General features: G+C 38.0%; 1 protein-coding gene across 2 annotated transcripts in view; it reads right to left on the bottom strand.

Moving 5' to 3' along the window:
* Positions 1–9473: 9473 nt before the first annotated feature.
* LOC107100520 (inactive ubiquitin carboxyl-terminal hydrolase 53-like) overlaps positions 9474–16230 on the bottom strand; it is a 45413-nt gene continuing 38656 nt past the window's right edge. Inside the window, exons 15-17 of one of the 2 annotated variants that reach the window (XM_015399033.1) lie at positions 10971–11037; positions 10191–10861; positions 9474–9972 (exon numbers count right to left, since the gene is read on the bottom strand). In XM_015399033.1, coding sequence (XP_015254519.1) covers positions 9896–9972; positions 10191–10861; positions 10971–11037 — 815 coding nt within the window. In that variant the 3' untranslated portion in view covers positions 9474–9895. The remainder of the gene's footprint in view (positions 9973–10190; positions 10862–10970; positions 11038–16230) is intronic. The other variant, XM_015399034.1, reaches the window with a different exon arrangement.

Raw genomic sequence — 16230 nt, 5'->3', positions numbered from 1 at the left:
CATAAAAATAAATAGTAAAGTAAAGTATAAATATCAGAAAAATCTACTTGAGTACAGTAATGAAGTATTTTTACTTCGTTACTTCCCATTACTTGTTTCAACCTTTAAGATAAGCTGCTGTTTATCAGCAGCAAGAGATCGCAATTTTGTTTGTTAAACACCTGTAATAAAGCTTGAAGAAATCAATTTTATTTAGTCTAAGGAAGGGAGATTTGTGACTTTTAGTCAATTCCCATACTGAGCGAGGACAAAGCAACAGTGGAGAAAAAAAACTGTCTGTCAGGAACACAGATACTTTCAATTAGATCTAGAAAATTTGTTTCAGTTAGCTATGGGAGTGGTTCCCACACCTCTCTGTTGTTGGTCTTCGCTATGTACCTATTAAAGGAAATGTTCAGTCATATTTAGAATTCAAAGTTCTGAAAGTGCTTTAAATATGAAATCATGACATACTGTTCAATAAATGGTCATTGTTTTTAATTAAGTGTAATTTAATTGGAATATGCTTTACCGGAGAATCCGTGCTTGACAAAGAACACTACTGCCATCTACTGGTTTGTGATGTCACGGTGCGGTATCGGCTGTTGAGCAAGTCCCAGTGCTGTATCTGGTGTTTTTCACAATGCGCTATTATCTAAGTCATCTTGAAAACATTCTTCTTTGAAATGTTGGCTATTTGTTACGTGTTTTTTTTTCTCTGGCCAGAAGTTCGATGGCAAATCCTCCCTCTTCAAGTTGGCAACTGAACAACAAACACGGCCATGGAGGATCATGAATTGGAAAGGTTTGAGTAATAAAAAAAACATAATAAAAAAAATGTTTTTTCACTTTTACCATGCATGTGGGCATTGTCAGTTTAACTATAGCTCCCGGAAATTTTAATTGTCAAGTCCTCTCGTAATCTTAAATGATTATTGTTGATTGCAGCGGTGTCTAGTAGCTCTCATTGATTTTAATTGAAAACCGTGGAGAATGGTGTCACTGCCGGAAGATGTCAGGAGTGAGGCGTACTATATTTGGGCAAAAATGGCCAAAAATTCATTAAATCACTGCGAACGTATTTGTTTTAGGTATGGATAATGATACACTGATTTTTCCTTGCCGACCGGACTTTTCCTTTAACACAAATATCTTTGAGAGGGTTAGTATCTCACTTACCTTTTATCTGAGCTGCTTTCCTCTGTTGAGATTGACTTGATGTGCTGAAGGTTCCTGCTTGTGCCTGTTGTCACCTCCATGTTCCATCCTTATTTCAGCTTTTAACAACTCCAGATCACTTAAAAAAAACAAAAAACATGAATTGATATAACAACAGTTAAAAAAAGGAAAACAGACAGCATCTTTATCCCTAACTTCCAATTAAATGGAAGAGAAGAGGAAATTTAACATGTTATCATGATATCATGTCCAGATTAAAAGGATAAATCAAACGTTCACAAGGCTGATTTCAATTGTAAAGCTGGTTTTGTCTATAAAACACTTAGAAAATCTTCACTAAAGTTAAATCAGGGTGTGTAGCCAAGTAAGAAAGGAAATCAGAAGGAAACCAGTCACCCATAAACCACCACAAAGATGGCAAGTTAATTTATTCCTTAATTTTCATACCCCTTAAACTGCTGTGGAGCTGGAGCTTTTCTCCAACTGTCAAAGGCGAGAGCTCGGCCACACCCCGGATAAGCTGCCGGTCTGTCACAGGACTGCAAAAACCAAAAGCACTCACACACTCAGGCCAATCAAAGGGGTGTTTAATTTTGAAAGAAAACTGAAGCACCTTCAAAAAAATATATACCTGGCTAAGGAGGATATGCTACTGTTTTGCATTTAAACATCACATTAAGAAATAAATAATTCTTCTTGCGCTACATCCTACAAAAATGGCTGTTACATACATTGTATTGTGTTTAATCTCGATCCTCCAAGTACATAATGTGTTTGTTTCTGTAAGAAATAAGCGCTCCAGGAGAAAAATATATCCAGGGAGAATATGCTGCTGTCTATGGAAGAAGAAACAAATGTCAAAAAAATGAAAAGTATTTTTCTCCTGTATTTGCTACTACCACCAAACATATATTCTAAAACTAAATCCTCATTTAGAGTTTTCAGTGACCCAAACCACGTATTTGGAATGTTGGTGGAAACTGGAGTCTTAGGGGAAAACCCATAGGAAAATGTCCAAACTCCACACACACAGACCCCTGGCATGTGGTAGAAATAGATGTAAATCTGTCTCCGCAATCTGTCCTATTTGTCTTGGAGATAAAAATATATATAAAAAAAAATTATAATAATAATCAGATCAACAAATAATCTGCATTTTTTCACCATAATAAAGCAAGTAAACTGAACCTTGGGCCTTGTTTAAAATGTCCAGTCACCCAACACAATTACTTTAAATGCTTGGCTAAAACTATCCATCCATTTTGTGCCACACCATTTCATTTTAAAGGTAAAATGTTTTTCTATTTTGAGGATTTGTATACCGGTATATATATATATATATATATATATATATATATACACCTGTATATAAAATGGTAAAAGGAAGGAAATTCCAACAGACTCATGCAAACTGGCCTGTCCCTGAACACAATGTTACTCACCTGTCACTGGGACAGGGAGGCGGGTGGAGGGGTTGAAGAAACAGGGCTGCTGGTGGATCATCTGTGAAGAAGGGGAGTGGGCAAAGACCATTACTTAATGTAAATATCCTGCTTAATATCTACTAGCATTTAGATGATGTTTACCCTCTTATGTGGGGTTTTCCTGTTGCCTTGTCTGGTTGGCAAAGGTAAATTATCAGCCATGTGAGTTTTCTAGCTTAGTCGTTTGGCCTCTGTGTTTTTTTTACAGACACACAATAGGCTCAATAAATGTTGGATTAATTCTCGTTGATTTTTTTTCTTGAAAACTAAAAATGAATTGCAACAAAATTATAATAAAAAATTTGCATTCATGCTCAGTTTCAGACCCACTCAGCTGGGTGGCATCGTAATTGATGTGATTCATATCTGGATGTAATCCGACATTGAGAGGGGTTAACTATGTAGTTGTATCCAGCAGATAGCGATCTTAGTTTACTCAACAGGTTAATAATTTTTTCTTATTTTGAACTATTTGGTTAACAAACCTTTCTGCTAAAAACAAGAGGGGGGAAAACTCTGTCACGGTATCAGATGCCTTCTCCCTCTCTCCTCTTTCTCCTTCCTTTCTGTTCCTTTTTGAAACCCAGACTTCTAGTCCAAAGTGTCCCTGATGCAGCAACCCCAGTAAGCAGGTAGGAGACCGATCCAGGTCTGAGAAACAGTTCAGAACTGGACAGTTTTGGGATCCAGGAGTCCGTAGCCTGATCAGGGTTCCAATCCGAACAGGAACAGACAGATCCATGGTTCCAGGAATCCTCAGAGCGTGAAGGCAGGTTCACAGTTATAAGAGATTCCAACAGCGAGCTCAGACATACTCAGATGAAGACTGGCAGGCTCAGTGGTTGAGGGACAGAGACAAGACATGGTACCAGAATTACTGCAGAACTTTAAACTGATCTCCTCTTAGGAGCCAGGCTTAAAGGAATTAATCTGACCCTGAGGGCTCCACGGAGGAGGGCCAGAACCCGAGCTCCCCTGCGCGCCAAGCCAAAACCCAGCATGCTCAGCGGAGAAGAGCCGGGACACGATCATAAGACAGGAGACAAACAGTAAACCCTCTCAATCCACTGGCTTCTGGGGACAGGAACATGAACCAGGGACTGAAACACACATGGATAAGGATGTAATGATTTTGATTTCCTTACATGTCTCCTGTAGTATAGGATTTGTTGTACTAGCTCCTACTCTTCCAGTCAGTTGTTTTAATGATCTCTATAACACTGAATGTAAGCCAGTAGTCTGTTGCTCATCTGGACAGTCTACAAGCACTCAGACAAAAATAAACTTTTTGAAGTAATTTTATTGCACCATCTTACAATTTTAACTAGGGAATATCTTAATTGAAATTTCCTTCTCCTATTTGAGCAAAACCGTTCTCATCACTACAAAAATTGACTATTTAAACAAGTTTTACAATCTTAGATGTGGTTATAAATTACTTTTGATCTTCCTTTGAGATTGGTAAACTAAGCAGGAGCAGATTCTGTTAGATTGTCGTCTTTTTCATTGTCTCAGGATTCAAGAATGGAATTTGCCAGTGCAATAAGACAGCTACACATGGTAAGATGTCTTTTTTGAAAATATCTATCATGACTTTAAGACTCGATGGAGTCTTAAAGATACTCCATCAATCTTCAATAACTCCACTGAATAACAGTATGATTTTGCAAGGTCTCTCACTGACAAATCATGGAGGGGTCTAACATTTTCAACCTTGGTGCATGTCCACTGTAAGGGACATAATCAAAAACATCTGGAACTGACAGTTTATAATTTTTCTAATAATTTATTTTATATGTCACTGCTGCAAATGACACCTGAGATAATCAGTGTTAGGTTGAGCTCCCTCCAACGAATCTCTATTGAGTTTAGGTCTGGAGACTGGCTAGGTCATGCCAGAACCTTGATATGCTTCTTACAGAGCCACTCCATGGGTATCCTAGCTGTGTGCTTCGGGTCATTGTCATGTTGGAAGACCCAGCTTATTTGGATATTAAAGACCGTTGTTGTTACTAGATGAATGCGGTTAGTTGACTCTCTGAACCATCTATAATCTCACACTATTTAATGTTCTTACATCAGTCAGTGCCTAAATGTAACAACTGTCATCCTTACAAAAAACAAAGTGTAAGGAATTAGTTTCTCAAACATACAAATCACCACACAGTCTGGTTGTTTTTTGACTATTCTTATGTTTCTCTACATCTTCTTGAGGGTTCTTTTTTTCTAACCAGCTTTGAAGGCACCAGTAATCTGAAGACTGAGATTATCTACGTTGAATTATGAGTAAATTGGAAACACTTGAGCTGTACTATGAGAAAGCTGGAGGGGAATAAACATGTCCTGACTCTATTCTGAATGGGTACAGAGGACTGAAACTTTTCCAACATAAATAAGCATATGAATATTCCAGTTTGGATATACCTGTGGTGGATGTCATGTCACTCAATGAGGCAGGTTTGCAAATGTAGACTTCTGGCTCAATGTCTTCCCCTCCCACCAAGAGTTAAACTCTACCACCACTTCCTACTGAATATCAAACAGCAGTGTACCATATTGACCTACAGGAATGGTGGATGGGTGTGGTTCAAGGGGGATGAATGAGGATAATTAGATCTTTACCATCAAAACCCTATCAAGTATCTTTTAAATTGACCTGCCAGAGACTAAATGCAGAGCCAGATTCGTAAATTCTTCTTGTCTAACTGACTGATTATCACACCTTAGTATCCCGTGAAGCATAATTTATTACAAACAACTGAATGTGTGGTCATAAATCTTCTAGATGCTGGTGTTTTTAATCCCAAACAATATATTTTCCTAATTTAGGCAGATGTAGCTTGTGCCCATGTGACATAAATTGTCCTAGAGTATAGAAGCAAAGAACTAGATCTGTATCAGGACTGGTTGAAAACCCATCCTCAAACACGAGCATGACACACAAACAGCCATGACATTTGTATTGCTAAACTGTCTGAAGGGAAATACATATAGATGATTAGTCTATCATGAAGAAACAGAAACATAAAAAGCCTCACATAATAAAGAAATGCAATCTTTAAATTCAATTAAATGTAAAATTAAATAAAAATGCAAATCCCATGTGATTTTAAACATGAATCACTCCCACTATTTAGTAAAATGCACTGAATCTGCATAAACAGACCTTCTGCCTAGCTAGGGATTTGAACCATTTCTCCTTATACCTCGCTCTCTCCTCCGTAAAAAAGGGTCTACCTTCAGTCCCCAACAATAATTCAACTCCTCCTCTCCCCCTCTGTCAGCAATAAATATCAAAGAGAAAGATTAGAGATAATAGGGTTTTCCAGCATCTGAATGGGATGGTAGCTCTGGGACCTGATGATGTCTTCCATCTTTACCTGAAAATCTGTGCTGACCAATTAACCCCTGTCTTCACACACATTTTTACTGTATGTCTGGAGCTGCTTGAGGTTGCAGTGCTACCAACTGCAGCCTGGATGGATAACATTGTAGGCCATCTATTCAGTTTATTTATATAGCGCCAATTTACATCACATCTCAGAGCATTTTACAGTTAAACCAGATCATACAGTAAAAGTGATTCAAAGTTTTCTAGCTAAGGAAAACCAGTTAATTGCATCGACTCATTGACTCGAAGGGATCCCTCACATCCCTCATATACTGTTGTACCAAATTAAATCCCAGTTGTAATTTTCATCAAAGTTAGTAACTTTGGTGAAAATTGTTCTTGGAACTGAAAAGTTCATAGAAGCAGAAGAAGTGTAAAAAAGTAAATTAAAAAACATGGCCTACTGTCACGCCTCAGAACAGAGGACCCAGTATTCAGGCAAGGCAAATCGTGGAATTACTCAAAAAGCATTTATTAAGAAACTGGCGGAGCAGATTATCCGCAGCTAGGGAGTCTATCACCCTTGGTTTGCAAGTTTAGTCCAAGTCCAGAGGACGAGGTGGGATCCAACTGGTGGACTGCCAACAAGACGTGGCAGGCGCCACCAGGGTTCCAGATGCTGCAGGCCCAGAGAACAAGCCAGAGTCCGAAGCCAGGTCAGACAAACAGATCGGACAGGAACAGGCAGGCTCAGTGTTTGACCAGCAGGTCAGGATCAGGTAATCAGAAACACATCAGATGAGAGGTAATAAAAAACCGGGCAGAAATAGAAAGGTGAATGAAATGAGTAATTAGACCAGTCATCAGTACCAAGATCATGACCACTACAGCAGGAGAAATGATAAGTAAGATAAAGAGAGAACCCTTTTGACCTCCACTGAGGATTCTAGTGACATACGGAGGAGCCCAGGCTAACAGTCCCAATGTAAAAGATGGTAGAGGAGACACACTTAGCAGGAGATAGCCTACATTAAATTTAACAGCTACAAACTTCAATAGATAGAAGAGAATAGATGCCAAGACCCTCTGTCACCCACATTACTGCCCTCTAATGAATGGTGGAAGAAGTTTTGGTAAACTTATTTCAGATGTAACCAATCACCAAGACGCCTGATGTGGTGACAACTTGGCACAGATGCAGATTAGGGAAAGATTGTAAAAATGATTGAATAGTGTTGTTCAGGATAGATTTAACATCAAATACAACTTACAAAAGTTTGACATATTTTGATTAAATTCCAAAGTGCACCATAAGCTTTCAGGCCAACCGTTTCTAACTTCTGAATTCAACTGACTAAATGTGATTCTGTACCTACTGGCAATGAAGCTTAGAACATCACATAGCATCAATAGAAAGTTCTAGCAATGTTACAGAGAGACCAGACAGGTCTCTGAGTTTTCAACACAGTCCAAGCTCATGGCTGATTTTTTGGAAACCTGAAATATTACATGAGATTATACAAGTGCTTGTATCAGCACAATCCGACTGACAGATGATCAGTAGATCTACCTGATCACAGGTGGCAGTGTCTCGAATGGGACAGAGCATCACTTTTGGATGAGAAACCATGGGTTGTGCAGACGTTAAAAGGACTCTGCATCAGCTACCGTTGTCACCAGGTGAGCTTTTTGATGTGGCAGTGTTACTGACTGTCCAGTCAATACAGAATTGTGCTACATCTTCTAAATAGTAATGTGAAAAGCCCATATACAATTAATAACATGAATCTAATATTGCGGCACTGTGGAAACATAGGCCTAGTTTTAGTATTCATAAAGAAACAAGAAAACAAACCCTCAGGTCTTTGGTGGTTGTATTATCAAAGGATGGTTTGCGTGGGCTATGGTACTTATCCTGTATGTTCTGCAGACTTGAATCCCATTGAAAAGCTCAGGCATTAATGGTCTTAAACCAGAATTTCAACAACTAGAGGGCACCATTAAGAAGAGTGGGTTGCTGTGCGAAACAAGCTCTACACAAACTTTTTATATTTTCCTTGAGTGTCACTGCAAGTTATTGAAAATATGTTGAATAACTTGAAATCAAATAAAGAATGGCAGATCTAGATTGCTAAGTTGTTACATTTCTACATTCTTTCCATTTTGCTTGGAGATAATTTATAAACCCTATAATTAAAACATTTCATGTGTAATAGAAAGCACATGCTTACAGAGACTCTAAAGTTTCTTAGCACTAAATGAGGTCTAATCTTGTACTACATCATTCAGGTTGACCTAACTTATTTCTGAAAAAATAATCCATTTTACATTTATCACTTTCATCAAATTTACAAGTTTGCATTACTTTTGATGAACATTTAAATGTCTAAAATTAAATAAATTAGCTTAAAGGAGCCTATTCCTTCTGAAGACACATGGGGGCCCTATAGAATTCTCATCTCCTCGAACAGTCGTTTCCCTTCATGGGTCCCCCCCTCCCCCATGAAGAAGATCTAATGGCAAAGGCAGAACCCTCTATAGAAACCAATGAAGTGCACCCAAAAATGATAAAAATAAAAAAAAGGTGCACCCACTAGTCTTGGAATGTCTTGAGATTTCTAACCTTATTTAACCGAAAAGGAGTAAAACACCAAAAATTGAAAAATATTTCCTGTAGTCGATTTTTTAATATTCTATATTCAGAAACCTTGTATGAAATTATAAAGACAGGTTATGAAAACTGTCTGGATATTGAGTACCACCATTGAGAACCATTTCATGTTTAAAATGTATAGTCACCAAAAAACAGACATATGGTTAGGATGAACCTGACATGAAAAACCTTTTTTTTTTTTTTTAAATCAAAAGTGAATACTAGCTCTTTTAAGTATATTATTATTACAAGGATTTAGTAAGAAAATGTAAACTTGGAAGTGGAACACTACTAATATAAAATATTATGCAACCAGCAGGTGGCAGCAAATCCTAACTTTTTACAGCATACCACTGTTAAACAGCTCAGCATTTCAGTACCAAAACTATGTTAAAATATGACCACTCATGACCAAAGATATGGTTAAATAAAGCTGTTTATTTAGACATCAGTTAATAAAAAATAAAATTAAACTTTACAAAAAATTCTTTAAAATCAAAGAGCTCTAGAACTCAAATCTTTGTCGATTCACCTCGACTTAGAAAAATAGTAAAGGCACTGTGCATTAGTCTGCTGCATATATATAAATATAAAACATCCAAACCAAAAGGAAAGTAAGCCTCTCAAATCTGCTCTCTGTACGACTGTTAAACTGCGACGCACCTACGCCCATAAAACGGAGCGAGAGTTAAAGGACAAATGGAAAAAAAAAAATATTGAATGAAATTCACACACTGAGAAATAAACAGAGCAGGATGTGCTGTACAGTTCCCGATCAAATTTATCATATAATCTTCTGGCCTAATTTTAATTTTAAATTTTTTTTTTTTTTTGCAAACATCTCATCATCAGCAACAGAACATAGTGACGGTAGAACAAACGATTAATGGGAACTTTCCTGAACATAAAAAAAGAAAGAGAACTCGGGCAACTGCACATTAACACTACAATGGGAGTAGTGAAATAAAAGAGACAAAACAAGGAGAAACATGATATATATCTGTGTGATTTGTTATTTGAATCTCTTGTTTGTTAAAGTGGCTTAATGTGACGCATTCTTCATCGGTATAATTCCTCCAAACCTACAAAGTACTAAAGACGTTTTGTACCCTTAGCTCTCTAATGTGCGATAAAGACAAGCCTTTCTTTCTGCAATCTCTTTGGCATTCTGTTTTGTTACACACACTTTGAGGAGATCCACACATTCCAAAGAAAGAGTCAGTGTAGCAGTCAATCCATTCGGCATCCAGTCACAGGAACAATGTTTGATCATAGGAAACCATGCTCATCCAGAAATTTGGGAGTAACTGGGTTCCACTTTGCAATAGTCTTAGCAGTAGATTGGCCTGCAAAAAAAGAAAAGTTAATCATTTTAAGCAATTGTAAGTAATACATGTCATTTATATGGCATATTTTTGAAAGAAAAATCCTCTAGTGCCTTACAAAGCCACCATAAAAATATATTTTTTCATCTTTAACAGCAAAATGCAGTTCAAGAAGAAATTTGTCTTTCCTTTTGCTTTTGTTAGAAAGAAGGCTCGAGTGTAGACAATTTTTTCCATACCTGCTTCTGTTCTGCTTCTGGAGGTTTCTGTGGGCTGAATGTGAGCATTTGTAAAACTGTGACCCATTCCTTCTGCATCACTCTCCCCTGATGAGGATGGGTCGTCTGCTCTCCTGTAGACACCTGGTTTCTTGTGGTATTTGGCCCGGTAAGTGTCTGTCATGCAGCTGTCCACGGAGAAGAAAGTGGTTGGGAGGACCATATCTGTCAGGGAGGAGGACAGGGAGTCTGTACCGTCATCTGGTTGGGGTTTAGGACTTGGTAGTCTGTCCTCGTTCTCGCTGGCTGAAAGATCGTTCCTCTCCTGGTCTGAAGAGCCTGACTTAGAGCTGGCATCAGAGGAAAGCCTGTGCTCAGTGGGTGTCTCGATCCAACGCCGGAGGACAGACAGAGCGTTTTTGGGCTGGCTGCGGGGAGAGATGCCAGACAGGCCGGGTTTTGGGGGTAGAGGTGGATGATAGCTGTGTGACAAAGAGTATGTTTGACTGGACTCTTCTTGCTCAGAGAGAGGTCCAGCAAGATCATCAGAGCTGTTCCACTCAGAACTGCTGGTTTTCAAGGAGTAAGGAGGGATGGGGCTCGCAGGGCTGCCATCCAGATTTTCTTCTTGCTCACTATCCAGGCCATTGTTCTTTTCCAGGATTCCAGGGGTGTATCTGAAGGCTCTTTTTCTTTGTAATTGAAAAAAAAAAAATGAAAAAAAATGGCATTAGTACCGAAATTGTCAAAAGCACCCTTTTTTTCGTATTACACCATGGAATTATAAGAAATGTCTGCTACCTCTGCATGGGTTGACCACTGAGGATGTTGACATCTTTCAGTTCTGGAGATTTCCTTCCTTGCTCTGCTGAACAGAAAAAAAAAGCAAAACAGGTACTGTGATTGCGTTTTGTTTGTATGTGATTTTCTTTCTGTCTGTCAGCAAAGACATGTTATCTAACAGGGGTCATGGGGAGGCCTGTTCTGCCTGGTGCCGGGAGAGGAAGTATCAAACCAGCCAGTCTGGCAGAGCGCCCCCAGGCCCCCTGTGTACCAATCTGACTGTCTGATGCAGCCAAAGTACACGGCCATTCAAAGGGGGGGATGTGAGTTAATGTGCAGACCCAGTCAGCTCAGAACTACAAGTTCTAAAGGCACGGCAATGACCTAGAATGAACTCAAACGGAAACTAAAAGAGAAACAAATAAAGGGGAAATGACTCTAAATAATATTCTTAGGGCCATTTAAGTAATCTTGAGCTGAATTGTTACCCCCACAACCTGTCACATTTTTTCACATCATAACTACAAACATCAACAGGGAATTAGTATTTAACCTTGCCAATTCAACACTTTATAGAAGCCACCATTATCTGCAGTTAGTTTTTTAATTTTTATTTTTTTTTATAATGTAAACTTAAATGTATAGAAGGCAATCTTTTATTTCCGGGTGGATCTTCTAAATAAGTGGTCCTCCTAATTGTCAATCATTCTGGGGATAGTTTTACGCAAGGCCATCCTCATGCTCGTCCAGTTAGCTATCTTTTTCTGAGCATGCGCACTTTCAGCTGCATATCTGTGGTGAGCTACGGTTTCAGACAGTCCTTGAAGCTCACCTTCCTCACTACGGTTCTTTTAAAATGGCAGAGGTCGTAAGAGAAAAACTTTCTATAAAGTGTATGAGGAGAAAAGAAAGGCCTCAGAAGAGGCAGATATATCCCAGAATGTTTTGTGCAGAGAGCTCTCCTCGCAAAGCATTCTGGGATTTGCTGTCACAGCGGCCTGTTGTCGCTACCCGACAGTGGTGCCTAATAAAGATGGCGCAGTTACAGCACAGTGAAGGAAGAGTTACGTGACCAACAGAACAAAAAGCAGTGATCATTGTCCAAACGGTCAGTTAACTGAGTTTGCTATATAGTCCCCGCTGTACGTGGACACAGTAAGCATGTATGAGCTATGAGAACAGCACGTTTTAAACAGGGCGTGCACGGGGATAAATGGGCTCATTCATGCTCTTGAACGCGCATTTCTTTTTTTTTTTTTTAAGTGAAAAGGGCAGGTCTCTTAAAAAAAATCCGCCACAATACCTTTAAGTTGGGTTGGCAAGATGATGGCTGCTAACATTAGTTTTTAAGTCTTGCCATAGTTGTTGGACCTAATTTTAGTTTGGACTTTGGCCAAGCCATTCTAAACGTTTCTTTTTTGTAATTCACTTTTTATTGGTTTTTACGCATATATAAATTAAACAAAGACAAACACTGAACATCCACAAGTGAACAGGGGAGACTTCTTACTGTAGAATTTCTAAGTAAGCCCCCCAAATTTTCATAAAGACATCCTCTTTATCTATCATTCTATAGCATAACTTTTCATAAGAGGCAATCTTGGACATCTTATTAAACCATTCCACCATTGATATGGTACTTGTGTTTTCCAATTGCGTAATATTATCCTGCATCCAACCATTAGAGCTGTTCGGCACCAATTCTAAACATGTTTCGATCATTAAACCCCCACACATCTTCTCATGGAGTCAAACCTAGTTTTCTTTCTCTGCAGATAAATAGCATCACCCACCGACATGATGTCACTAACCTAATGTTAGATGATGACCTAATCTGATAAAAGCTGTGGTGTGTAAAAGTGAGGAAATGAAGTAGATAATGTGGAACATTAAGTTCTGACATGAAGTGTGTCTTTTTTTTCTGCAAACACATGACCCCATTTAAAGAGACATAATAAGAATTAATACCTTTCTTTTCACTTTATATTCATATAGAATTCTGAACGGTAGAAAAATTCCCCCCAAATCCATAATGAGGGTCAAAACCTCAAAAAAGCTAAAAAGTTATAGCATGGCTGGTGTGGTTTAAAGGGACGCAGACAGACAACAGCTGACTAGCAGAACCAGCAGGAATGAGTGACTAAGGACCATCTGTAATGTGTCAGCATCCCCTCCCTCTGTTTCTGCTCGCTCTCTGTCCAAAGCATTAGTGCCCAAATCCTTTGTGCTGGCATGCAATTACACTGGGGTCAGACTCGTAGACTTTAGATCCCCTACACAACACTATTGCATTTTTAAGCCACTAAGTCCATGCAGACATTTTACAATTTGATGCCCCTGATCTGCAGTGTTGAAATGCTCCCGTAACAATATGATTTTCAACAAAGAGGGATGAAGCGGGTGGATGTGTTCCCTTTGGAAAATCCCCATGTCATCATGATCACATCCACCTTTCACACTGAAATGCTTGCAGGAAATATAACAGCTTATCCTGCACTGGAAACCATCCAAGACTGTTAATATGAAAGCTTATTTACTACAAAGATCTTTAAATCAAACATTGGACAGCTGTATTGATTTGAAGCAGTTCCTGACATCAAAGTAGAAAAAACTCATTTTATTCTCATGTTATTGCAGCTCAAACAGTAGGCACCAGTGAAACAGATGTATTCTGAATGTCCTGCTGGGAGACCTTCTCTGTGCTCCGATTTCATGGATTAAGCTGTGCCTCTGGAGCAATTAGGACCTAAAACTGCAGCAAGCTGTGTGCCATAAGATTCCTCCCAACCAAACATTCCTGTTATCGCTGGGAAGCATCATACCAAGTCTTCTCCATATATTTCTTCAGTTTTTTTTTTTTTATAGAGATGGACCCTTCAAGTACAAAGGGAGAAGAATCCTTTTATAAAGCCCTTAACTCCAGGTTTTTAGTTTATTGAAATATATATATAATTTTTTCTTAAAGTCCAAAAAAAGTTTCATAACTGACAGACTATAAAATATCTGGTCAATAGTTATAACTAGGGTTGGATATGTGTAGTTAAAATGTAAACTGACAGTTGCCCTCCCGTTTAAATGCACTACCAGAGGGGATTTTAGACTTTAATGGACTTCTGGAATGTCCTGGTGTGACTCTTAAAAAAAAAAAAAAAATGCTGCCCCTGTTGTTGAACTCCAGCCAAAATTGACTCTGGACACATTTACTGCAGCTTGTCATTTCAATTTGCAGGCTAACAGGGTGTAAATACTCCAGATCTTAAAGGTCCCTTTGCAGTAAAATTTTAAGCCAGATTTAGCTTTAGCAGTTAATATTTTAAGACCTAATGTCAGACATCTAAAGGATTCCTTCTTAAACGTTGTAAGACTGAATAGAAAGAATTTAAGCTGGGTGAGTTTTAGAAGTAATATCTTATCTTTAGTTCAATCAATATAGGTGTGAATAAAGCATAAATGGTAACAAAATCTTTTAGTTAAAACAAAAAAAAATGTAGTCATGGTGAAAACAGTAAAACTCCATAGTTAAGCTGTTCTCGCAACAATCATTTTAGGTAATGTTGTATGGGGTCCAAAGGGCCCCATAGAGCATTACACTACACTACACTACTACATTTAGGGGTGGACAAAAATACAATACATCAGTATATGTTCCTATATATCTTTATTTAATAACAGTGATGACTTTTAAACAGATTTCAAGTATTTTAATTTATGTTACCATCAATAATTCCATTGTTTGCAACACACTGCATGCAATCAATGACGTTCACTGCAGACTGGCAGCCTGTGGCTGCAGCTGTAGGCTTGGCTCAGTGGTACGCTAAGTTATAACTGCTTTGGGTACAGAATGAGTGACCATAATAAAGTCCCTGCTTTGCATGACCTGTACCAAGCATAAGCTGGGTACACATTTGTACAACAGACCCACGACATCACCCCTGCATGAATACCTTTAACTGATTAGATGTGTTTGGTTTTCAGACATAGCCCTGAACATCATAATGCATCTCTGAATTGGTCTCATCTTTTTTCAATTTATACGCAAGACTTTGCTTTAAAATCAAAGATGCGCTGCTTATGCTTCGATTAATTTTCCACTCATTTTGTTCATTTCTGAAATTAAAATTAGCTGCAAATCTAAAGCTTGATTGGTTTTAGTTTGGTATTATATATAAAATGTACTGCAGTTTTTGTGATACACAAAACACACACAACAAAGTTTGTTTTGAATGGAAACTTCTGTAGAGGTAACTGCTGTACATTTTTCTGAGTTCTGTTTAAACACCACGCTCTAGCAGGTAAACTGATATTTTCTGCTTGGTAGGGCACAGCTGGGTAGCTTTTACAAGCTCACTCATCGCCAGCTCTTACCTTCAGGATTAATTCAGAGCAGCCCTGTTAAGAAATTTTAATGAGGGACTTTTTTTTCTTGTTTTTTGGCTAATCTAAGAGATAATTATTTGTCTTGTGTTGTGCTGTGAATGCATGTATGCAGCATATATGTGCTGGAGGTAAAACAGTTGTTGATGTCTAATCCCGCACCCAAACTAAGTAATAAAATACAAACATCCCTGCAGCAAGATTCATACAAGATCAAGATTTTTTATTTATTTATTAATAATTAGCTATGATTTTTCAAATTCGTTCAAAGATCAGACTTCCTTTAAGTCAAAGTTAAAAACCCATTTTAAAATGTGCTAACTGGGGTATTAGCTTAAGGTTGTGAGCCAATTGCTTTACTTGATTTATTTTTTTACTTGCATTTACTCTTCTTTTTTGTGGTCCAATTGTTTTACAATTTTTTTTTGCTTTCATTTTTCTTCTATTTCATTATCTAATTCAAGTAAAGTCCTTTAAATTGTCCATGTACTGAATGGTATTATACAAATTAAATTGCCTTATCTTGCGGATCTAGAAAATGAACCAGCAATCTGTTAGAAGAAGACATTATTCACAGCATACTGTGAATTAAAATAAAAGCTAAATGCTCATATCTGACTGCAAGTTCACTAAAAAAATAATGCAACTGCTTTTAGCATTTACTTAATCATATTTAGTTACTTTAACGCGATTGTTTTATGTCCTACCCTGCTAACAGGAAACAAGTGTGTTATAGCAACTAAATATGTTTAAGTAAATGCCAAAAAGAGTTGCATTATTTTTTTAAAGGAGAAGTTCACTTTTTAACACTTTAAGCCCATTTTCTGTAGTGTCCAGGATGAAATCGAATGATCGACACCAAAATTTTGACAATTGGTCCTGTCTCTGCTTTTTGGCTCAT

This window comes from Cyprinodon variegatus, unplaced genomic scaffold, assembly GCF_000732505.1.
Source record: "Cyprinodon variegatus isolate N-32 unplaced genomic scaffold, C_variegatus-1.0 Scaffold982, whole genome shotgun sequence".
Lineage (NCBI taxonomy): Eukaryota > Metazoa > Chordata > Actinopteri > Cyprinodontiformes > Cyprinodontidae > Cyprinodon > Cyprinodon variegatus.
This window is presented reverse-complemented; position numbering and strand designations above follow the sequence as displayed.